The sequence below is a fragment of the Carcharodon carcharias genome, chromosome 19 (assembly GCF_017639515.1).
Source record: "Carcharodon carcharias isolate sCarCar2 chromosome 19, sCarCar2.pri, whole genome shotgun sequence".
Lineage (NCBI taxonomy): Eukaryota > Metazoa > Chordata > Chondrichthyes > Lamniformes > Lamnidae > Carcharodon > Carcharodon carcharias.
In genome coordinates, this window is record NC_054485.1 from 38,384,765 (window position 1) to 38,409,869 (window position 25,105).

A 25,105-nucleotide genomic window follows, 5' to 3' on the forward strand; every position below is an offset into this window, starting at 1 on the left:
CCTGCTGTTTTGTTGGGATGTCACTTCCTGTGGTGTGTATTGCTTGGATACAATTAAGCAATCTTTTAGAAGTTCCCAAGAAGTCTTTATTAACATAACTGAACTACGTACATATTTACAGTAGAGGGAACAGGTATGGAGAGGACTCCATGGCATGTCCTTACATGTTGCTACCTAGCTCTATACTGTTGACTTAAACTCTAGATTAGGTGCCTTCTTATACCACTGCACTTAGTCTCAGATTAACCCTTAATGTACTAGATCCTTCTACTAAATCCCCCTGCCCCCAAGTCTTTATCTCCTGTATATGGACTGACAATAGTTACTTACAGTTTGCTTCAAGTCTTGTGATGTCATAATGCTTGTGTACTTAACTTCAGTGTTGCAACTATAACTAACTCTAAACTACTTTGTGATTAACATTACAGTATTAACAACATGCATTAACAGAGTTCTTACTACCCCATCTCCCCTCTTCAAGTTTTTGAAATCAGGGTTTAAGGTGGTCTGGAAGTCTTGTACCCCTATCACGGCTCATTTGCCATCTGGTCAGGAGACTGGTAGGATCTAGGGGCTGTTGTTATTGGTGGCGGATCGTTGTTTGGAGCCGGGTGCAGACATGGCTTCATGCATTTTTTCCATTGGTGAGTCTTGTACCATGCCTGGTCGGTCGGGTTGCTGTGGCAGTGATTTGGTATTGGGAGTGGTGGTCGTTTCTTCCTGGGAGTACAGGAGTGGTATCAATTGCGCCCTGACAGTGGCTGTCAGCTGCGCCCCTTCTTCTGCCTTCTCTGGCACCTGGAAGCCTTCTGGGGTTGAGGGGTAGCTGTCCTGTAGATGGAAGAAGAGTGCAGAGGCAGCTCACCTTTGTTGACTAGTGTTTGTGTCGGGCTGGTACCTGGTTCCAGTGGACTCTGTGTTTTCATAACACTGACTGGCAGTTGCTGGGGCTGTGTTGGCTATTATCTCAACCAACTGCACCATAGTCACTGATGGAGGCAGATGCTCTTCTGGAAGTCATTCTGGCTCTGGTGTTACTTCTACTGGAGGTGTTGTGGTGACCTCCGGCGCTGTGGGTTGGTCTGACCCTTGGCTCAGTTTGGGGACCTGGAAAGGAAAAGAACAGACCTGCTCCACGAACAGGGGAGAGAGATTATAAACAAAGTCTACATTGGGTTGCTGCTTTGTAGTTGGGCTTTCAGGAGGATGAGCTTCTGGCTGCATAGGGACTGTGGTTGTCTTCACATCTTCTGCCGGTTGAAGCAGGTCGAGAGCTATGCTGAGGAGTGAAAAGGGCTACTAACAATAGCCACCTTGGATAGAAATTTCTATAATGCTAATTGTCACCCAGACACCATGTAGTCAAGTCATTGACAGTGTGATCATATGTAGCAGTGCAAAGTAACTTCAGTGATTCCATTGCTTACCTTGGAGCCTTTCTTCAAATCAAGCACCTTCTTTGCCAAAAGCTTCTGAGCACAGTGGGGCTGTGCTAATCTCCCACCTGATCTCCTCCAATGCTCGCAGGAGCCTTTTGGTAGCAGTTGACTACTTAATGTGTCAATTAAGATGGGTATCAAGCAATTGAGCAACATTACTTTCATTTTGCAATGATTACCTACTCAGTTGCATTGATCGCAATGTATCTAAATCCCCAGAATTCACTGAGTACATTCTTGTATTATTGTAAGTGTGCTAAAGAAATGGAGCAAATATTAACTCTGATTTAATTCATAACAGTGCAACACATATGATTTGTTCCCCCAAATGATTCCCAGCACTTTTTTTTCCATTAAAAACTTTTAGCTCCTCATAACTGTTTATCACATCCTGACAACGTGCTTACAAATATTTTTTGTGTGTTTATTTTAACAAATGCAAAAAAACTGGGATATCCTGAAACATTTGCAATTAGACACAGCTATCTCTGTTTATGCTAAACCGCTCTGGTGGTATTACATTTGCGTGATCCTTATAAACGAAAGAAACTGAAAACTTATGTTTACAAAGCAGCAACTCACCAAGGCTCCTTCGACAGCACCTTCCAAACTTGTGACGTCTACCAACTGGAAGGACAAGGGAAGCAGATAGATGGGAACACAACCGCCTGCAAGTTCCCCTCCAAGCCACACACCATCGTGACTTGGAACTATATTGCTGTGTCTTCACTGTCGCTGGATCAAAATCCTGGAACTCCCTCCCTAACAGCACTGTGGGTGTACCTACACCGTGGACTGCAGTGGTTCAAGAAGGCAGCTCACCACCACCTTCTCAAGGGCAGCCAGGGATTGGCCAGTTAAAAAAAAAATGCTGGCTGAGCCAGTGATGTCCGCATCCCATGAAAGAATTATTAAAAACTTTGGCCTGAATTTTACCCATGGTGGGTGGGCGCGATTGGCGGTCCCGCCTCAGGTCGGGAAACAGGTCACCACCCGCGATCGGACCCTGGCTGCAATTTCATGCTGGCCAGCCAATTAAGGCCTACGCACTACGGAATGTGTCTTCTCAATAGTTGGGAAGGGCCGAGTGGGGGCGGGGGTCTGTCGACCACTGGGTCCAATGGCGACCTGGCAGCCAGTTTAAAAACAGGACAGGCAGCTCCTTGGAGGCTGCCAGGGAAGGACATATTTGAATACCAAAGTTATGGTCTCAAGTGCGGCTGGAGACACCAGGCAGGAGGGCAGGTCAGGTGGGCACCCGGCTCCCCGGTTTTCGGACGAGTGACTCGCGGTCCTCCTGGAAGAGGTGGCTGACAGGAGGGACACCCATGTCACCAGAGATGGAAGGAGGAGGCCAGTGCACCTAACAAGAGCTTGGAAGGAGGTAGCAGTGCAGGTCAGCAGCCACGACGTTGTGTGGCGCGCATGGGTGCAGTGCCGTAAAAGGTTTAACTACCTGCTGCACTTGGGAAGGGTGAGTATCATGTTGGTATGGATCAGTGGGGTGAAGTGTTAAGGGCTGGCTGTCCACCACCACCACCACCACAACATTGAAAGGTCGCAGACAGACGGAGGCCCCCTAAACCTCCTAATCCTATCCAGATTCAAGCAGGACGACTTTAAGCTGGAGAGGCACCTCGGTCAACCGGCTGTGGAGAGGCTGGGGTGTCAGATGAAGGTAAGAGTGCAGTGCACAGAGGTGAGAGTTTCAGATTGTGCAACCATTCTTGTGTAGTCTCATCATCAACGGGAGCCTCAAAAATGGAGTCTCCATTAATCATTGAAAGACGATAGCACCATGATGCAGATCTCCATGGTCTCACCAGGGTGTCTGGCATACACAGTGACAGTGTGATGACTTTAACTAATGACATGTTATTGTTCTCCCTTAGATTTGCCAGCACCCACTCAATCACAGGACCCCGAAGAGCCACTCCTAATTCCAAAGGACCGCCAGGCTCCAGGTGCACTCTCTGAACCAGGCACCAGCGCAGATACATGCACCTCGGTGGGCGTTAGATCCTTTGCTAACATGTCGGAGTACTGCGGTGCGGGCACTTCACACTCGCTTGAGGAGCAAGCAGAGGTAGAGAGCGCCCAGGGCGACAGCAGTTGGAGTACTTCTGGAGACCAGGATGATGCTGAGTCAAAGGCAGATAATGAGCCTCTGGAGCCGTCCATTAGACAGCAGATGCTGGATGTCCAGTGAGATGTCTGGGAGGATCTGGCGGAGATCCATTAGAGTATGCGTGCCATGGTCTCTCGTGGGGGTGTCCATACGGAACATAAAAACTGCCTTGACCCTCATGGCCGCGCGCACTGCCTCCTCCATTGAGAGTGGTTACTCTCATGGAGAAGCAGCAGGAGTAGAATCAGGGGTTCCTGGGTTTGCACTCAGACCTGCAAGCCCTCACACAGGCAATGACCTCAGGTGGTCATTGTCAGTGTGGGAGATGGATGAGGCACTCAGTATCCTAGGTGGCCGTCCATCCAAGGTGAGCAGGGAGGTCCAGAGCAACCTCACGTTGTTGCACGAGCTGCTTGTCATCTCCGTGGGTTCCTCTCAGGGCACTCTGGATGACAGCAGCAGCTCCTCCACCCCTCTTCCAGTGACCGTGACACCTGATGAAGCTTCGGCGACTGAGGCGTTGCCAACCATTGCACTGGCCACTCCCTCCCAGGAGGGGCCAGCACAGGCTCCATTGGCCAGAGGACGACTGCCAAGGTCATCAAGGCCATCCAGACACCAGAGTCAGCAGGCTGAGTCCAAAACGGCTGCCAGCGTGCGGTGGGGATACGAAGAAGTAGCACTCGCAAATGTAAGTTTAAGGCACCATGAGTACGAGAGGGGCTGGTCACGGGTGAACTTCTTTGTGTAATGTTTTGTTTATTTCAACTGGTCTGGGAATGAAGACCAGAGAAGGTTCTGTTAATTTCTTTTGATTGTCAAAATGAGATAAACTTTGTTTTTGTCGTAATGGCCTGAGTATATTTCACCTTTTTATTTTTGGTGCAGGGTATGCCAGTATGTAACACTGGACGTGAGTGGCTCTAAACTTTATTGCACAGGCACTGAGCGGACTTTGGGTTCAAACGAAAGAGTCATTTCAGAATCTGGGATGGAGGCAGCAGCCATGGCATGAGGTAGAAGCAGATCTTTGGCAGCCTAGCTGAAGGAGCGTTGGATCAAGGCATCCCTGCTGTCCTTACCTCCTTGAACGATACAGAGATGTCTCCACGCCATCCGCGTTCTCCTCACCGTGCTCTTCTTCTGACTTACTACTGGATTCATCCCCTGTGGCCTGTGGAGCTGCATCAAGATCCTTGCTACCAAGTGGGTCCCCCCTTGCCAGTGCCAGGTTGTGGAGGGTGCAGCATGCAACCACTATCAGTGATACCCACTCTGGGGGGGGTATTATAGTGCTCCCCCTGAACAGTCCAGGCATTGGAAGCGCATCTTCAGAAGACCCCTGGTCCTCTCTACTACCACCCTTGTGGAGGCATGGCTCCTATTGTAATGCTGCTCTGCCTATGTTCTTGGATGGCGGAGAGGCATCATGAGCCACCTTTTCAACGAATAGTCCCTGTCACCGAGCAGCCATCCATCCAGTCAGGCTGGAGCACTGAAGAGCCTCGGCACCTGGGAGTGTCTCAGGCATCATGGGAGCTGCCAGGGTACCTTGCACAGACTTAAAGAATCAGCATCCTGTAGTCACACACTATCTGCACCTTCAACGAGTGGACTCCCTTCCTGTTGACGAAGGCACCCGGCTGACCCGCTGGTGCCTTGAAGGCCACGTGTTTGCAGTCTATTGCACCCTGGATGTGGGGGAACAATTGCTGCAAAGCCTTTGGCTCGCTCAGCCTGGCTGGCCTCGTCCATATGGAAATGAATAAATGTTATTACCCACCTGAACAAAGCTTCTGTCACCAGCCTGATACAACTGTGGACAGCTGATTGGGAGACTCCACACAGACCCCCCATTGACCCCTGGAAAGAGCCAAAGGCATAGAGTTTGAGGGTCACTCTGACCTTCAGTGCCACTGGCATAGGGTTTCCACTCACACAGTTGGAGACGATCTCAGGCCCGATTATCTGACAAAAGGAGGTCACGGTCTTCCTGGAGACGCAGAGCCCCCTTCAGCATTGCACCTCGGACATATTGAGGTAATTGCATCGCCACCTGTAAACCCTGGCAGCAGGATAGTGGCATCTTCTGCGGCCCCTTCCGCCTTGGACTGCCTTTTGGCCCTGCGCCCCTTGTGCCTGCGCCTCTACTCCCAAAGGCCACTCCACTAGAAGTTGCATTGGGACACCTGGCCTCCTCCCTTCTGCCCCTCTCTTCCTCCTCAGAGGAGGTGCCACCAGCAGAGACCACAATCCCCATTAGCAGGGTAATGGAAGGCTGTCTGATACCTGGAAGGATCCACACGATCAAAATTCTCCAGGGGACTTGGAGACACCAATGAGTCCTGAAATGAAGCCTGGAAATGCTAAACTTGAAGCTGAGAACAGAGATGAAGCTGTCAAGTTCAAATAAGCAACCAGCAGCAAACTATCTCCTCAACTCCTCACTACTCATAATGGCAATGCTGCTGACCCTTTTTATCCAGCCCTTGGATGAGGTTTTGCAAAATGTGGGCTGCCCGCCTGCCCGTTTTGCCCATGCGACAAGCACAAAATCGTGTGGGCAACGTAAAATCGGGTTCAATTGGCTTTTTAATGGTCTTCAGTGGCCTCTTAATTAATGGTGGCAGCGGCTCCGACACCCGCCGACCTGAAGATTGAGCATTTGCGGGACGACATTGGGATGCTCACCCGACCTCTCCTCGCGCTATTTTATGCCTGATCGAGTCGGGCATGCGCCCGCCCGCGAGTTGCAAAACTCTGCCCTTTATCACATGTTGAACTGGCTCAAAACAGTTCACACGAGAAATAACTGGAGGGAGGACAGCAGCCTTTTTGCGCCAGGACATCTCACAAGCATCGATGAGATGAATAGTCACTCAGTCTGTTTCTTTTAAGAATCAAAAGTTGCCAGGCCAACAGCAGAAATCTTACTTTGCTTCATATAGTACCATGGGAACATTCAGCTGAACGCCGGATAGGATCTCATTCTAAAATTTCATTAGGAAGAAGACCCTCAGGGTCAGCCTGGTGTGGCACTCAAATTTGCAACCTACTGCCCCAGAGACAACAGCTAATCTGGCAGCTGAATTAGCTTTTCCACAGTCTACAGATATTATTAAACAGATAAATAAATGTAACCTACAGCTCTTAGCTTCCAACAGATGAACCACTTGCTGTACTCATAAAATAACACACGTCTTTCAGTCGCTAGAAGCAACTTATTATTTTGCATGGGTCTTGGTCCTTTAGGCTGGTTCCCATAAAATATATGAAGTTGCTACAAACAGGTTCTTGTCCTATTTAAAAAATATTTAAAAATCTGTTAGCTGCTTCACTGCACAGTTTCATACCTGCTCTTACCTGATTGTTGGCATTGAGCATTCGACTGTAACCCTGACCTCTGGGGAGAAGCTTAGGTGGAGTGCGGAGACTGGATCGGTGCAGATTATCCAGGCTGTAATTCATTGCAGTTTGTCCTTGTAGGTAGGAGTGGCTGCAAATGTATGGATCAGAGCAGTGTTTACAGCTGAACCTGTGTGGGTAAACAGAAATGCATTATTGCGAAAGGTATAACAACACAAAAATATTGGAGGTGACAGTGGTCTTTGCCAGTCGCCTGAAATTGGCGATAGCAAATCAGCAGCCTGGTTTATGGAAAAAGAAATTGAGGAGGGATTTTTGATTCACTCATTTCGTGTTACCAGCAAAGGCCAATTTCACCCAATTTTTTTTCGGATTAGGAAAGGATTATAACATTTTATTTTATGATTGTGGTTAATGTGATTCTAAACTAATAGATGCCAAATTATTACTTTGGTACAGAAAAAGAGCTTGCATTTATATATAGTGCCTTTCACATCCTCAGGATGCCACAGACACTTTACAGAAATTGCTTTCAAAGTGTAGCCATTGTTACTTTATGCAGCAGCCAATTTGCGTACAGCACGTTCCCACAAATAGCAATGACATAAACCACGAGTTAATCTTTTCTGGGGATGTTGGTTGAGGGCTAGTCTTTTGCCAGGGCTTTTAGAAAAGAGCAAATCACCCTTGGTACCACATTGAAGTATCAGACTGAGTTATGGGTACATATTAATTCTGAAATTTGTTGAGTCAGGGGCGGAGTGTTATCACTGAGCTACGCTAACACACAATGACATAACAACAAACAGACAGAAGGGAAATCAGGTGGTGTGCGTAATGGGCCAATTCAATTATACCCTTTTACACCATAACCAAAAGTTAACATGATCCCCCACCACTTTCACTGCTGTCCAGTGATAGATTGGAGATGACAACTTTCATTCTCTATTGAATCAGGGAGCCATATTTTCCCCTTTTGAGGACTTCAACTGAGTTTGCATTTTAATAAGGTGGCAGATCTTTATGGAATGACTGGGGTGGTATCATTGCCTCCTGTTGTAGACACTGAAAAGTGCAGTGACGATATTTCAGTATCGTCTGGGTGGTGGCCAAGCCATTTTGTTCCATTGTTCTGAGATAATTGCCAGGTCTTCTTTCATCCTATCTCATAATGTTAATCACTCCCTAAAATTTAACTTGGTCCACTCCCCACCCCTCCGCTTTCGGTTCCTTGGCTGTTCTCTGCTGAAATCAAGACTCTTTGCATAGTCTCCTACCAGCTCAATGTTTCAACGGGGTTTGCAGCTTTTCCCTCAAGCCTTTCACCCCTTTCACTAACTTCAAGTTTTGAAATCTAAGCTTAGAGTCACCTCATCACTATTACCTGGTTTGCTGTAGTTCCTTCACTCTTTTTAACCCCATGATATCTGTCAACATGGGCTTTGGTTTCTCATTAAAATAATTTATCACCACACCTGATGACACATGAACCAAAAGCTATTCAATATGAAATGGTCGCCTGCCCTGGTTTTTTTTCCCCCCTCTCTTTAAGGACGATGTTCACAAGGTTCATTGTACCAGCAAAGGAGGCCCACAATGTTGATCTACATGTACAAAGATGTGCAAAAGCAGATAGGACGTTTTACAAATATTTCCTACTGTTCCAGGTTGCTATAATCATTGCTTTATATTGCAATCTGTGAAAAGTGACTTGAATTCAGATCTTAAAGTGCCAAATATATTTTTTTAAACTCTTAATTTGAGCAGGAGGTTCTGCTAGAGATATAAAACTGACAATGTTTTCTGCTGCTCTACCCAGGAAAGTTGTTGTTAAATGGGGCAGAATGGCGGAGGAAATGCTAATCTGCGCCCCCTGGTGGATTTGGTGGTATTCAGCAATTCTCACTGAGAGAAATAATGAAAACAAAAATACCTGGAAAAACTCAGCAGGTCTGACAGCATCTGCGGAGAGGAACACAGTTAACGTTTCGAGTCCGCATGACTCTTCAACAGAACTAAGGAAAATTTTTGCTTAGTTCTGTTGAAGAGTCATACGGATTCAAAACGTTAACTGTGTTCCTCTCCGCAGATGCTATCAGACCTGCTGAGTTTTTCCAGGTATTTTTGTTTTTGTTTTGGATTTCCAGCATCCGCAATTTTTTTGCTTTTATCTTAGAGAGAAATAATGATCTGGGTTTTCCAACAAGCAGCAATCATCGCCGCTTTGCTTAAGCTTTGCCCCGACTCAACACTGCTTCACATTTCTTACTGGGTCTTCTGAGCATTACCAAAGCATCCGTCCGAGAGCATTATAGAACCCGGTGGGGGAGGGGGGGAGAGGGTGACATAGGACACTCCCCCTTTTTATGGCACTGATTTCTGTATGGGAAGTTTAATTGTCCAATGTGAATGTTCATGAATGAGTGAATTTGTGAATGAGTGAATGGGTAGGGTGGCAGGATGGGTAGGTGAGTTAAGTGTTAAATGGGTAGGGCGGGTGAGCCGGTGGATGGGAGGGTGGCGGGTCATTGAGATGGTAGGTGGGTGAGGTGGTAGGTGGCTAGGGTGGCAGGTGGGTGAGGTGACAGGTGGGTAGGGTGGTAGATTGGTAGGGTGGCAGGTGCATGTGATGCTAGGTGGCTAGGGTGGTAGGTGGGTGAGGTGGTAGGTGGGAGGGTGGCATGTGGGTAGGATGGTAGTTGGCTAGGGTGGCAGGTGGTTAGAGTGGTAGATCAGTAGAGTGGCAGGCTGGTGAGATGGTGGGTAATTAAGGTGGCAGGTGGGCAGGCAGGCAGATGGATGAGGTGGCAAGTGAGAGAGGTGGCAGGTGGGTCGGGAGGGTTGGTCATGAGGTAGACGGGATCAGGGGAGGTAGTTTGGTGGTCGCAGGGGGGTAGTTGGGTCGGGTCGGAACTGGGGTAGTTGGGCAATCAGGGAGGGGTAGTTGCGGGGGTTGAAGGGGGAGTCAGCGTGAGTGATTGAGGGGTCAACTGTGTAGCTGGGAGTTAGAGTAGGTTTTTTCTGTCTAACATTTCTTTGGTAACTATGTCAGTTCCATGGAACTGTCTGAAGTCTCTGGCTCTAGCTCAGAGTTGCAGACATTCATGCAGGGCCCCAGCAGCAGAGGAAATTGCCCATTGGAAGTTTGAACTTCCAGAGGAATTCCCACGTGGGTCAATGCGTCAGGAACTCCATGGGGTTCCGGCACACAACTTGGGTCATATGTCTGGTTTCCAACGATCCGGAGAACGGAAGATCTGGACCAAAAACTTACTAAGATTATTTATTTCCCATTGCTCAGTAATACCAATTGATGACTTGTTAGTAACTCAGAATGCTGACTAGGGTTGTTTTTTGGGTGCAATAAATTCTCCATAGCTTTCTGTTACTCTTGATTACTGAGCTGGCATCTTTGGGGTAGAGATTTGTATGTGTTGTGTCTGTTGTTCAGGTGTGAAATGCAAAGTATACATTCGAACATTCCAAACCAATTTAGCAATGGAACAACCTTTGCTCAAGCTGATCCTACTGCTAAATCCATGTTTTTTTCAGGCATTCTGGGCAGCTAGTCAGCACAGTCCTTCTTGTGGCATTCCACAGCTCTTGATTTTTATGCTAATGTTGGTTTCCAGGCCTCCTAAAGAGACACCGCAAGGATGATCCATTATTCAGTGCAAAGGACCATGAAACAGGTGACTGATGTGCTGTCCAGCCATACCGGATGTGACATCAATATTGGCTCTCAGCAGCACGAGCAAACTCACAGGTAGAAGGACTACTTGCAAGTTGTACAGTCCCCTCGGATTCAGGGAATCAAATTTCAAATTTACCTTTTCTGGGTCTCTCCCGACCAATGCACTCACCTGCTGGGTTGACCTGCCAGGAAACTGACCGCCATTTCTCATTCAGGCCTTTGACTGAGTGATGCAGTCAGGCCCTGATGGTGTTATCCCAACCCAACAAGTTTGTGATAAGAAGGATCAGGCTGGCTTTGGGAAGCCATTATTGCCACCTGAGGTGAAGATTCTTTCAGGTCTTCCCAAGGGGGGTGCATGGGTAAACGTCCGTTTTAACTTAATTGTCTACCCACCCAGTTTCCACCAGGCAGATAGGGTTAACACACTCCTGTCATATAATTGACAATTACACAGTGGAGCTTTCTTCTTAACTTTCATGTTTTGACAGAATTGGCAGAAACTGAAGGAAGACTGCTTGGGATTCAGGCTCAATTACCCAGCACTAATAGCTTACCAATGTGAGTTATGGTGCTAAAAGACTCCACTAAGTGGATGTGGCAAAAAGGAAACAGAGGGAAACTGATCCCTGCACTTCAGTTTTGTGATTTTTAGCAACTAACTCATCATCCCACCGATATTGACAATGGTTGATTCTCATTCACTCTAAGGCCATTAAAGACTGCAGGAAGTCTGAAGAAAGTAAGATTTGATACCTTTTCAAAAATAAGGAATGAGAAGGCAGTAACAGAGTTTCACTGCATCAGCACGCAGCAACTCAATCACACTTTTTAGGCTGCAAGTAATGAAGTTTGTCTTTGTTAAAGAGCATATTGATCACACTGCTCTTTCAATTACGAGTGCCTTATGCTGTGGCTGGTGCTTCACATAAAGCTCCCTAACCATAATCATAGCTACCCCCTCAACCATGCCATCTCAAAAGGCCTCTCTGCTTCCATCATGTCAATCACAGGTGAGGCCATTTCTGATCACTTCCTCGCATTGTTCTCACCAACACCCTGCTTTCCTCTCCCATTATGCAGCTGCCTGGACAAATCTCTCCACCAAATCACTTACAACAGCACTTTCAAATTCCTCACCATCAAAGCTTTAGCCTTCCAAATGAGAGAAGCTGAAGAACTGAGTGCATACCTGACAGTTTGATGAATGGGGGAGTTTGGTGAGGGGGGGAAAGGAAGTGTTTGTTTCCTTTTGCTTTTTCGACCTTTCTCACCCTGTAGAAATCAGCACTCACTCGATGACAGGGAAAGGAGTTTGCTTTTTTTTTGAGAATCTGGTAAGTAGTTAAGGTCTGCTCCAGCCCTAAGGTTTAAATTATATAAAACTGGTGGTAAAGTTAACAAAATATATAAAAAAGCAATATAAGTAAGTGAATAGCATAATTAAGTAATTAATTAAAACACATTAAGGATGGCAGGACAGGCGTTGTGTCAGGGCTACAGTATGTGGCAGCTCCTGGATGCCAGTGTGATCCAGGGCAAACACGTTTGCAGGAAGTGTTTGTGGATTGAGGAGCTTCTACTCAGAGTCATTGAGCTGGAGGCTGAACTGCAGACACTGTGACATCAGGGAGGGGGAAAGTGATCTGGATGTTTTGTACCGGAGGCAATCACAGCGCTTAGGATAGGGTTTTCTGTTTTGGTCAGTAGTTAGGGACAGGAGGGTGTGACTGCGAGTGAGGCAAATAAGGGGACACAGGGGGCAGGAGTGTGAGCCTTTGCAATTGTCCAACAGGTTTGAGGTTCTCTCAGCTTGTTTGGATGAGAGTGGGGGCTGCAGGGTGGATGAGCAAACTGACCATGGCACTGTGGAACAGAAAGCCATCCAAGTGGGGGGAACAAAAAGGAATGTAGTGGTTTTAGGGGACAGTATAGTGAGGGGGATTGATACTGTTCTCTGCATCAAGGAGTGAGAATCCAGATGGCTGTGTTGTCTGCCCAGTGCCAGGGTTCAGGACATCTGCTCAGGGCTGGAGAGGAACTTGGGAGGGGGACGATCGAATTGTCATGGTTCATATAGGCACCAATGACATAGGTAGAACTAGGAATGACATCTGCATAGAGAGTATGAGGAGCTAGGCACTAAATTTAAAAGCAGAACCTCAAAGGATACAATCTCTGGATTATTACCTAAAATGCGTGCAAATTGGCATAGGATACATAAAATTAAAGAGATGACTATGTGGGTCAAAGACTGGTGTGGGAGAAGTGGGTTTGTAGGGCACTGGTAGCAGTACTGGGGAAAGTAGGGGCTGTACCATTGGGACGGTCTACATCTGAATCATGCTAGGACCAGTGTTCTTGAAAATTGCATAACTAGGGAAGTGGAAAGGGTTTTAAACTAAATAATTGGGGCAAGGGATCACATGAGGCAGATGTGGTATATCAAGGAGTAGAGAAAAGAGAAGAAAGGGAGTTATTAATATAGGAAATGATAAACAGACCATGAAAGGACAGAAAGGAAAGGATAGAGAGTACAAATCTAAGAGTAAATCAACAAATAAGGCTAGGGGTTAGAAAAATAATAAAAGGACAAAACTTAAGGCTCTGTATCTGAATGCCTGCAGCATTTAAAACAAACCAGATGAACTGATAGCAAAAATAGAGATTAATAACTACGATCTAATAACCATTGTAGAGGTATGGCTGCAAGATGGCATAGATTGGAATCTGGATATTGACGGGTATGTGACTTTTAGGAAGGATTGGAAGTTAGGAAAAGATATAGATGTAGCTCTGTTAATTAAAGACAACATTAGTACAATAAAGAGGGATGACCTAAGCTCAAGAAACCAGGATACAGAAGCAGTTTGGGTAGAGAGGAGGAATGATGAAGGCAAGAAGCCACTTGTGGGAATGGTGTACAGGCCCCCTAATAGTAATTACACCGTACGAAGGGGTATCAAAGAAGAAATAGTGAGAGTTTGTTAGAAAGGTATGGCGATTATTATTCAGATGGAAAAGGTAGCATAGATGATGAATTCATAGACTGTTTTTGGGATAATTTCTTAGATCAGCATATTATGGAGCCAACCAGAGAGCAGGCTATTCTAGGACTGGTATTGTGCAACGATACAGGATTAATTAATGACCTCATTGAAAAGGTGCCCCTAGGTAGCAATAATCATAATGTGACTGAATTTTACATTCAGTTTGAGGGAGATAAGAGTGGGTCTAAGACTAGTATTTTAAACTGAAATAAGGGCAAGTATGAGGGCATGAAAGCAGAGCTAGTGAAAGTGACTGGCAATTTGGGTTAAGGGATGGGTCAATAGAGATGCATTGGTAGATATTTAAAGGGATATTTCAGAACATACAGAATACATTCATTCCAACAAGAAAGAAAAATTCGAAGGAGAGAACTCACCATTCGCGGTTAACTGAAAAAGTTAAAGATAGTATCAAACTTAAAGCAAAAGCACATAATTGTGCAAAGATGGGTGGCAGGTTAGAAGATTGGACAGAATATAAAAAACAGCAAAGAATGTCGAAAAGATTGATAAAGGGGGAAAAATTAGAATACGAGAGAAAGATAGCTAGAAATATAAAGACAGAGAGTAAGAGATTCTATAGATATTTTTTAAAAAGTGAAAACAAGGTGAGCATTGGTTCTATCGAAAGTGAGTCTAGGGAATTAATAATTGAAGATAAGGAGATGGCAGATGAATTGAACAAGTATTTTGCATCGGTCTTCATGATGGAGGATATAAGTAACATCCCAGAAATGGCTGCATGTCAGGAATTGGAAAGGAGGGAGGAACTCAAGACAATTACAATCGCCAGGGAAATGGTACTCAGCAAATTATTGGGACTGCTGGTTGACAAGTCCCCTGGCCTTGTTGGATTTCACCCGAGGGCCTTAAAAGAAGTGACTAGTACATTGGTTTTAATTTTCCAAAATTCACTTGATCCAAGGAAGGTTCCATTAGATTGGAAAATAGCTAAAAAGAGAGGGAGACAGAACTTAGGAAACTATAAGTCAGTTAGCTTAACATCTGCCAAAAGGAACATGTTAGAGGCAATTATTAAAGACATTATAACAGGGCATTTAAATAAATTCAAGGTAATCAGGCAGATCAACATCGATATTGTGAAAGGGAAATCATGTTTAACCAATTTGTTGGAGTTCTTTGAAGAAGTAAGAAGTACTGTGGATAAAGGGAATCAAGTGGATGTACGGTACTTACATTTTCAGAAGGTATTTGATAAGGTACCTCAACAAATGTTATTGCAGAACATTAAAGCTCATGGTGTAGGGAGTAACATACTGGCACGGATAGAAGATTAGCTATCTAACAGGAAACAGAGAGTAGGCATAAATGACTGGGAAGAGTGACCTGCAGTCAGCATCACAGTGAAGTAGTCTGGGAAGAGTGTCCTGCAGTCAGTTCTTGTTGAAATCAATAAGATGACATCACAAAATAGTGCGGGAGAGCGGTGGAGAGAAAGAACCAGTGCGAGTGCAGGGAAGCTTCAAAAAGTGACGTCAGCAGAAAGGTGAGACCTGATTGGTGAATAGTGGGCAAATGTTTTTCTCCAGTTTTAAATAGATTAAGCTAAGGAAAGGTAGGAGTTCTAGTTTTTATTTAAAGCACATAAATAATTTAACTTTTTTTTACTCTATTTAACTTAAATTAAGGGTTTTATTTCCAACTAGAGGCATGGCAGGGCAGCTCAGTCCTATGTTATGTACCGCCTGCAACATGTGGGAAGTCCTAGATGCTCCTTGCGTGCTGACCAGCCACGTGTGCAGGAAGTGCCACCAGCTGCAGCTACTTGAGCTCCAAGTTTCGGAGCTTGAGTGACAGCTGGAGGCACCGAGGTGCATCCGGGAGGCTGAGAGTTTCATTGATAGCACGTTTTTAGATGTGGTCACCCCGCAGCTTACGAAAGTGCAGACAGAGAGAGAACGGGTGTGAGGCAGGTAGTCAGGAAATCCCAAGGGTGCATCTCGCTCAATAACCGTTTTTCCGTGTTGAAAAACGGTGAGAGTGACGGTTCCTCTGGGGAGTGCAGCCACGTTCATGGCACTGTGAGTGGCTCAGCTGCACAGCGGGGGAGTAGGAGGGGAAGAGCAATAGTGGTGGAAGACACAATAGTAAGGGAAATAGACAGGTCTTTCTGTGGCCGTAGGATGGTATGTTGCCTCCCTGGTGCCAGGGTCAAGGATGTCACTGAACGGCTGCAGGGTATTCTAAAGGGGGAGGGCAAACAGACAGAGATTGTGGTACATATTAGTACCAATGAGATAGGTAAAAAGAGGGATGAGGTCCTGCAAGCAGAATTTAGGGAGCTAGGAAGAGATTAAAAAGCAGGACCTCAAAGATTGTAATCCCTGGATTGCTTCCGATGCCACGTGCTAGTGAGTATAGAAAGAGGAGATTAGTCCAGATGAATGCGTGGCTGGAGGGATGGTGCAGGAGCGAGGGCTTTAGATTTCTGGGGCATTGGGACCATTTCTGGGGGTGGTGAGACCTGTACAAGGCAGACGGATTGCACCTGAACTGGAGTGGGATCAACATCCTTGCGGGAAGATTTGCTAGTGCTGTTGGAGAGGGTTTAAACTAACTTGGCAGGAGGATGGGATCCTGAGAGGAGGTTCAGCAGGGGGAGATGCACAGCCAAAATTAGAAGACAGAGCAAGTGAGTCTGGAAGGCATAGAAATTATAGGCCAGTTAAGGCACAAGGGAGTTTGGCAATTTATTTTGGTATTTTGGTATTTGGTATTGGGAGTTTGGTATTTATTTTAATGCATGGGGTCAGACGAATAAGGCAGATGAGTTGAGAGTCCCACTGCTCTGACGCAGATTTACCTAAAAGTAGCTGCTCCCAGTCCACTCTGGGCAAATCATATCTGACCTTATTAAAATCAGCCTTCTCCCAATTTAGAACTCTGATTTCTGGCCCAAACTTGTCATTTTCCATAACAACCTTGAGTCTAACAGAGTTACGATCACTATCTGCAAAATGCTCCCTCGCTGACAAATTAACACATGGAAGTATGATGTCACTGAAGTCACAGAGACATGGTTAAGCGAAGGGCAGGATTGACAGTTCAATATTCCAGGATATAGGGTCTTCAGGTGAGACAGGGAAGATGGTAAAAGAGGAGGGGATATTGCCATATTGATCAAGGAATCAATTACAGCAGTAAAGAGGGATGACATCTTAGAAGGCTCCTCAAATGAAGCCATATGGGTAGAACATAAAAACTAAAAATGAGCAATTACATTGCTGGGAGTGTACTATAGGCCCCCAAACAATCAGGTAGGAATAGAAGAGTAGATAAATAGGCAAATTTCAGAGAAGTGTAAAAATAATAGGGTAGTAATAGTGGGGGGGTTTCAACTTCCCCAACATTAACTGGGTTAGTCATAGTGTGATAGGTACAGAGGGAGTGGAATTCTTAAAATGCATCCAGGAGAGATTTTTAAGTCAGTACGTAGAAGGTCCTACAAGAGAGGGGGCGGTCCTAGACTTAATTTTAGGGAACGAAGCCGGGCAAGTGGTAGAGATGTCAGCGAGGGAGCATTTTGCAGATAGTGATCGTAACTCCGTTAGACTCAAGGTTGTTATGGAAAATGACAAGTTTGGGCCAGAAATCAGAGTTCTAAATTGGGAGAAGGCTGATTTTAATAAGGTCAGATATGATTTGCCCAGAGTGGACTGGGAGCAGCTACTTTTAGGTAAATCTGCGTCAGAGCAGTGGGACTCATTCAAGAAGGAAATAGGGAGATGATAGGGCCAACATATTCCAGTAAAGACAAAGGTTGGGACCAACAAATCCAGGGAACTCTGGATGCCGAGGGATATACAGGATTAGATAAAAAGAAAAAGAGAGGCTTATGGCAGATATCGTGGGCTCAAAACAGCGGAAGCCCTAGAGGAGTATAGAATGTGTAGGGGGGGAATTTAAAAAGGAAATTAGGAGAGCCAAAAGGGGGCATGAAAAAACATTGGCAGGTAAAATAAAGGAAAATCTAAAGTTATTTTACAAGTACATCAAGAATAAGAGGATAACTAGGGAAAGAGTAGGGCCATTAAGGATCATAGTGGTAATTTGTGTGTGGAGCCGGAAGATGTAGGTCGGGTTCTAAATGAATACTTTGTGTTAGTGTTCACAAGTGAGAAAGACGACGTATTTATGGGAATCAGGCAGAAGGACAGTGATATAATTGAAGAAATTAGCATAGAAAGGGAGGAGGTTCTAAGTGGTCTGGCAGGCTTAAAAGTAGATAAATCTCCAGGCCGGATGAAATGTATCCCAGGCTGTTGAATGAGGCAATGGAGGAGATACCAGGGGTGCTGGCAATAATTTTCAATACCTCTCTGGCCACAGGAGAGGTGCCAGAGGGCTGGAGGACAGCCAATGTGGTACTGTTATTCAAGAAGGGAGGAAGGGATAAACCAGGGAACTACAAGCCAGTCAGTCTAACCTCAGTGGTAAGGAAGCTATTGGAAGCAATTCTGAGGGACAGAATTAGACTACATTTGGAGAGGCAGGGATTAATCAAGGACGTTTTGTTAAGGGGAGGTCATGTCTGACCAATTTGATTGAATTTTTCGGAGAGGTGACCAGGTGTGTAAGTGAGGGCAATGCAATTGACGTAGTCTACTTGGACTTCAGCAAGGCTTTTGATAAGGTCCCCCATGGGAAACTGATAATGAAGGTAAGAGCCCATGGGATCCAAGGCAATTTGGCACACTAGAAATGTACACACAGACTTATCTTACTGGCAAGACTTAGTAGACACTGTGACTTCTCAGCACTCTGAAACTCAAAATTATAATTATGAAAGTAGGTAATTATTAAAGTGGGGAGAGGTCAGCAGCACACCATTTTGCTGTTTAAACACTTAATTCACAGTTCATCAGTTCTCCCACCACACGGCCAACCCCACAATCCGCACATACACACATGGGCCTGAATTTTACCCTTGGTGGGTGGGCGCAATCGGCAGACCCACAACTGATCAGGAAACGGGCTGCTGGCTGCAATTGGCACCCTCCCCCCAACTGCGATTTCAGGCTGGCTGGCCAATTAAGGCCTAGCATGAAACGCGTCCACCCAATGGTCAAGAAGGGGCATGCGGAGGCACCGGCAGCTCCTTGAAGACTACAAGGAAAGAATGTATCTTCTGCATTGTGAACATTGAAGTTAAAGCATCAAGTGCGGCCTGAGATGCCAGGTGGAAGGTCAGGTCAGGTGGGCACTTGGCCCCCCCTCCTTCGGTTTTCGGACGAGTGACTCGAGGTCCTAATGGAGCTGGTAGCTGCCAGGAGGGACACCCTTGTCCCCAGGGATGGAAGGAGGAGGCCACCGCACCTGACAAGAAGAGCTTGGGAGGAGGTGGCAGCGCAGGTCAGCAATCACAACATTGCGCGGCGCACATTGGCGCAGTGCCACAAAAGGTTTAACCAGCTGCTGCGCTCGGGCAGGGTGAGTCCCGTGTTGGTACGGATCAGTGGGGTGAAGTGTTATGGGCTGGCCGTCCCCCCATGGAACTCAGATGTATTAGAGCCTATGTGCCAACTGTCAACGATGCCAGAGGAGGGTGAGCCCTAGCTGCTTGGACTGAGTGCCTTGCGGCTCGAGGGCCATGACTCGGGGTATGCCCAGCAAAGTGTTCCTCAGGTGGGGTTGGCCAGGGTGCAATGGCGCTGCAGGTAGAGAGTGGATTAATCTATGCTTTCCTGTCCTTTCAGGAAAGGACAACCCAAAACAACATTGAAAGGTCGCAGATAGGTGGAGGCCCCCCAAACCTCCTAATCCTATCCAGATTCAAGCAGGACGACTTTAAGCTGGAGAGGCACCTCAGTCAACCGGCTGTGGAGAGGCTGGGGTGTCAGATGAAGGTAAGAGTGCAGTGCACAGAGGTGAGAGTTTCAGATTGTGCAACCATTCTTGTGTAGCCTCTTCATTGATGGGAGCCTCAAAACTGGAGTCCCCATTGATCATTGAAAGACGATGGCACCATGATGCAGATCTCCATTGCCTCACCAAGGTGCCTGGCATGCACAGTGACAATGTGATGACTTAAAGTAATGACATATTGTTCTCCCTAAGATTTGCCAGCACGCACTCAATTACAGGACCCCAAAGAGCCACCCTTGACACCAGGGACCACCAGGCTTCACATGCACTTGTGTCACGCTCGGTCTCTGAACCAGGCACCAGTGCAGATACCAGCACCTCAGTGGGTGTTAGATCCTTGGCTAGAACGTCGAAGTACTCTGGTGAGGACACTTCACGTTTGCTTGAGGAGCAGGCAGAGGCAGAGAGTGCCCAGGGGGCCGGCAGTCGGAGGACTGCTGGAGACCAAGACGATGCTGAGTCGAAGGCAGATGATGAGCCTTTGGAGTTGTCCGTTAGGTGGCAGATGCTGGATGTCCAGAGGGATGTGCAGGAGGATCTGGTGGAGATCTAAGAGGGTATGCGTGCCATGGGCTCTGTTATGGAGGAGTCCATATGGAACATAAACAATGCCTTGACCCTCATGGCCGAGCGCACTGCCTCCTCCATTGAGAGAGTGGCGACTCTGATGGAGAGGCTGCTCAAGTAACAGAATCAGGGGTTCCTGGGGTTGCGCTTGGACCTGCAAGCCCTCACACAGACAATGACTCAGGTGGTCAGGGCCAGTGTGGAAGATGGATGAGGCACCCAGTATCCCAGCTAGGTGCCTGTCCATCAATGGCAAGCAGGGAGGTCCAGAGTGACGTCATGTTAGCGCACGGGCTGCTTGTCATCTCTGCGGGTTCCTCTCAGGGTGCTCTGGATGATAGTAGCAGTTCCTCTGCCCCTCTGCCGGTGACTGTGACATCTGATGAAGCTGCGATGACTGGGGAAATGCCAGCCGTGGCACTAACCGCTCCATACCAGGCGGGGCCAGCACAGGCTCCAATGGCCAGAGGATGACCATCAAGGCCAACCAGCTACCAGAGTCAGCAGGCTGAGTCCAATGCCACCGCCAGCAGTGGGGGGCGGAGTGGGGTGGGGGAGGCACCAAGACATAGCACTCGCAAACCTAAGTTCAAGGCACCATGAGCACAAGAGAGATCGGTCACGGGTGATCTTCTGTTCTGCCATGTTTTGCTTCTGTTTTCTGGCCTGGGAATTAAGACCAGAGAAGATGATGTTAATTTTTCTGGATTGTCAAAATGAGGTCAATTTCATTTTTGTCGTAATGGTCTGAGTATACTTCACCTTTTTAGTTTTTTGGTGCAAGCTATGCCAATATGTCATGCGCCACGTGAGTGGTTCTAAACTTTATTGCACGGGCACTGAGTGGACTTTGGGTTCAATTGAAAGGGTCATTTCAGACCTCGGGGATGGAGGCGACAGTCCTGGCGTGAGGTGGAAGCAGATCTTTGGCAGCCCTAGCTGGAGGACCATTGGATCCAGGTGTCCCTGGTGTCCCTGCCTCCCTGAAGGATACAGAGGTCTGCCTCCACGCCCTCAGCGTTCTCCTCACCGAGCTCCTCTTCTGACTCACCACTGGATTCACCATCTGTGACCTGTGCAGCTGCATCAAAATCCTCTTCCTCCAGTGGGTCCACTGCCAGATTGTGGAGAGCCAGTAAGTACGCAACCACCAGCAGTGACACCCGCTCTGTGGGATATCGTAATGCTCCCCCTGAACGGTCCAGGCGTCGGAAGCACATCTTCAGAGGACCTTTGGTCCCCACTATCACAGTACTTGTGGAGTCATGACTCCTATTGTAACGCTGCTCTGCCTCTGTTCTTGGATGGCGGAGGGGCATCATAAGCTACCTTTTCAACAGATAGTCCTTGTCACCCAGCAGCCATCCATCCAGTCAGGCTAGAGCACTGAATAGCCTTGGCACCTGGGGGTGTCTCAGGATGTACGTGTCATGGGAGCTGCCAGGGTACCTTGCACAGACTTCAGAATCTGCGTCTTGTGGTCACAAATTATTTGGATGTTCATGGAGTGGAAGCCCTTCCTGTTGATGAAGGCACTGGGCTCACCTGCTGGCACCTTGATGGCCATGTGTGCAGTCTATTGCACCCTGGACACGGGGAACCCAGCAATCGCTGCAAAGCCTCTGGCTCGCTCAGCCGGGCTGGCCTCACCTATATGGTAAAGAATAAAGGTCAGTACCTGCCTGAACAGAGCTTCTGATACCAGCTTGATGCAACTGTGGACAGCTGATTGGGAGACTCCACACAGATCCCCCACTGACCCCTGGAAAGAGCCTGAGGCATAGAAGTTGAGGGCCACTGTGACTTTCAGAGCCACTGGCACACTGGGGGGGTGGGGGTGGTGCACCCAAACAGTCAGAGCTGATCTCAGGCTCAATCATTTGACGAATGGCGGTCACTGTCTCCCTGGAGAGTTGGAGCCTCCTTTGGCATTGCACCTCAGACAGATTGAGGTAGCTGCATTGCCACCTGTAAACCCTGGCAGCAGGATAGTGGTATCTTTTGTGGCCCCTTCCGCCTTGGACTACCTGCTGGCCCTGCGCCTCTCCTCCCACAGGTTCCTCCCCTAGAAGCTCCCTTAGGACACCTGGCCTCCTCTCCCTTCTGACCCTCTCTTCCTCCTCAGAGGAGATGTCACCAGCAAAGACCACAATCCCCGTTACCAGGGTAACGGAAGGCTGTCTGATACCTGGAAGGGTCCACACGGTCTGTATTCTCCGGGGCCCTTGGAGATACCAGTTATTTCTGAACTGAGGCCTAGAAATGCTAAGAATGAAGCTCAGGCTGGAGCCGAAGCTGTCAAGTTCAAATAAGCAACCAACAGTAAAGTACCTCCTAAACTCCTCACTACTCACACTGGCAATGCTGCTGACCCTTTTTATCTCGCCCTTGGATGAAGTTTTTCACTATGTGGGCTGCCCGCCTGCCCGTTTTGTCTGTGCGATGAGCGCGAAATCTCTCAGGCAACGTAAAGTCAGCTTCAACTGGATTTTTAATGGCCTTAAGTGGATTCTTAATTGATGGCGGGCTTGGCTCCGGCTCCCGCGCACACCCGCCGACCTGAAGATTGCGCCAGTGTGGGATGACATCGGGACGCTCCCCCAGCATCCTCTCGCACTATTTTACGCCCGATCGGGTCGGGCGGGCGCCCGTCCATGAGGCGTAAAATTCTGCCCACGGGGTTTTTAAATCCAACAGGACATGGCAAAAACGATGAATGGTGAAGCAAAGCTAGGATAGTAAAAATAAACAGCCACATTCTAACAGTCAGCAGGGAACAATGGTGCCGAAATCTAACAACAGCTTGTTTCTTAAAGCCTCTGAGATGGGAACTGATGTGTTGCACAGAAAAATGAATAATCAATATTTGCAAGATCTTGTCTCAGAATCAGAGGGTTGTAGGGTGAAGTCCCATGATAAAGGCTACATTGATAATGAAGGCTGACACTTCAGTGCAGTGCCAAGGGAATGCTGCATTGGTTGAGATACCAGTTTTCGGAAGAGAGGCTAAACGGAGGACCTGTCTGCCCTCTCAGGTGGACGCAAACAATGATTATGTCAAAGAAGAGCAGGTGATCTGATCAACATTTACCCTTCAACAAGCGCTGAGGTAAGAAAACAGATTGTCTGGTCTACCACATTGCTGTTTATGGGATTGTGCTGTGCTCAAATTGACTTCTGTGTTTACTACATTAAAATAGTCAGTACACATCCAAAATACTTAATTGGCTATAAAGCATTTTGGGACATCCTGGGGTCAGGAAAGATGGAATATAATTGAAAATCCTTTCTGTGCTTTTGCAGGGGAAAATCAAAAGAAAATCAGACCTTCTCAAACACACTGTAGCATCTCCAGCCTGTGGAGAAAGTGTCAGGTAAAATGTCATTTAAATGGGACTATTTCATTCATACAGTTCCTAAAATAAACTTGGCAGACGACAGCTATATTATTACTGTCACCCTTAAGTAGACTTACAATACTTAAATGCCTCTTAAAATGACAGGGCTGGGATCTGTCCAAAAACATCAGTGCTACTTGTATTACTGGAGTCAGCTACAAAGACGCTTCCTCTTTCATTTCAATTGTGTGCAAACGCACAATTGTAATTAGGAAATGGATTGGACATATGATCCTAAATGGAACAGTATTTTAACTAATAATCACTTTACAGCAATTCAACCAACGCTTCCAATATCCCTAAAACCCCTCAATCATACAGTGTGTTCACTTTCAACCATACCCTCCAGGTGGCAGCACAGAACTACATATTAACGGTTAAAAAAAATCAATTGTACATTTTAAATGAAAAATTCTAGAGTGGGCTGGATATAAATGCTGATAGTTACCATAATTCTGACCAGTGGTCAAAAATTTGAGGGATCATTTATAGGACAAAATCTGACTGCAATTAATTCAAAATGTAAGGGAACTTTTCAGCAGTGTGGCAATTATATATTAGTACTCAAAACAAGCAAGTCCTCCAGGGAGATAGAAGTATCAGCTCAACAGTAAAATGTTGGCTGTGAACTACTTCATCAAATCCTGTCCAGGATACAACAGTGCCTCTTGTTCTGGTCCAACAAACAAGATTTCAGATATTTCCAATGGGAGATTTTAAAACGAATTTTCCGGTAGGGCTTAAATTTTCTGGCTTCACAACAATTGTAGTTATTAAAGTAGAAAATTACAAGTGGGCAGCAATTGCCTCCTATCTGTTCCCTGGATTTGCAGCCAGCAGCGAATGAGCAGGCTAACTGTTCATTTTTAAAAATTCATTTACGGGATGTGGGGGTCACTGGCTGGGCCAGCATTTATTGCCCATCCCTGGTTGCCCTTGAGAAGGCGGTGGTGAGCTGCCTTCTTGAACCGCTGCAGGCCATGTGGTGTAGGTACACCCACAGTGCTGTTAGGAAGGGATTTTGACCCAGCTACAGTGAGGGAACGGCAATATATTTCCAAGACAGGATGGTGAGTGACTTGGAGGGGAACTTCCAGGGGCTGGTGTTCCCATCTATGTGCAGCCCTTATCGTTCTAAGTGGTAGTGGCATCAAAGAGCCCTAGCAAAACTGGATTAAATGGGAATCGGGGGCAGTGGCCATGGGTTTGAAAGACGCTGTCGTAGGAGCCTTGGTGAGTTTCTGCAGTGCATTTTGTAGATGGTACACACTGCTGTGGCTGTGCATTGGTGGTGGAGGGAGTGAATGTTTGTGGATGTGGTGCCAATCAAGTGGGCTGCTTTGTCCTGGACAGTGTCCAGCTTCTTCAGTGTTGTGGGAGCTGCACTCACCCAGGCAAGTGGGGAGTATTCCATCACACTTCTGACTTGTGCCTTGTAGATGGTGGACAGGCTTTGGGGAGTCAGGAGGTGAGTTACTCGCCACAGGATTTCTAGCCTCTGAGCTGCTCTTGTAGCCATAGTATTTATATGGCTTGTCCAGTTCAGTTTCTGCTCAATTTTTGGGATTCAGCGATGG

The 25,105-nt window shown here is 46.9% G+C and overlaps 1 protein-coding gene across 1 annotated transcript in view; it reads right to left on the reverse strand.

The window, feature by feature from the left end:
• The window catches only part of LOC121291179 (disks large-associated protein 2-like), a 135,850-nt gene that overhangs the window by 56,206 nt on the left and 54,539 nt on the right, over positions 1–25,105 (reverse strand). Inside the window, exons 3-8 of the mRNA XM_041212270.1 lie at positions 22,319–22,425; positions 8,318–8,408; positions 6,931–7,102; positions 6,502–6,557; positions 1,428–1,551; positions 658–831 (exon numbers count right to left, since the gene is read on the reverse strand). Of these exons, the coding sequence (XP_041068204.1) occupies positions 658–831; positions 1,428–1,551; positions 6,502–6,557; positions 6,931–7,102; positions 8,318–8,408; positions 22,319–22,425 (724 nt within the window). The remainder of the gene's footprint in view (positions 1–657; positions 832–1,427; positions 1,552–6,501; positions 6,558–6,930; positions 7,103–8,317; positions 8,409–22,318; positions 22,426–25,105) is intronic.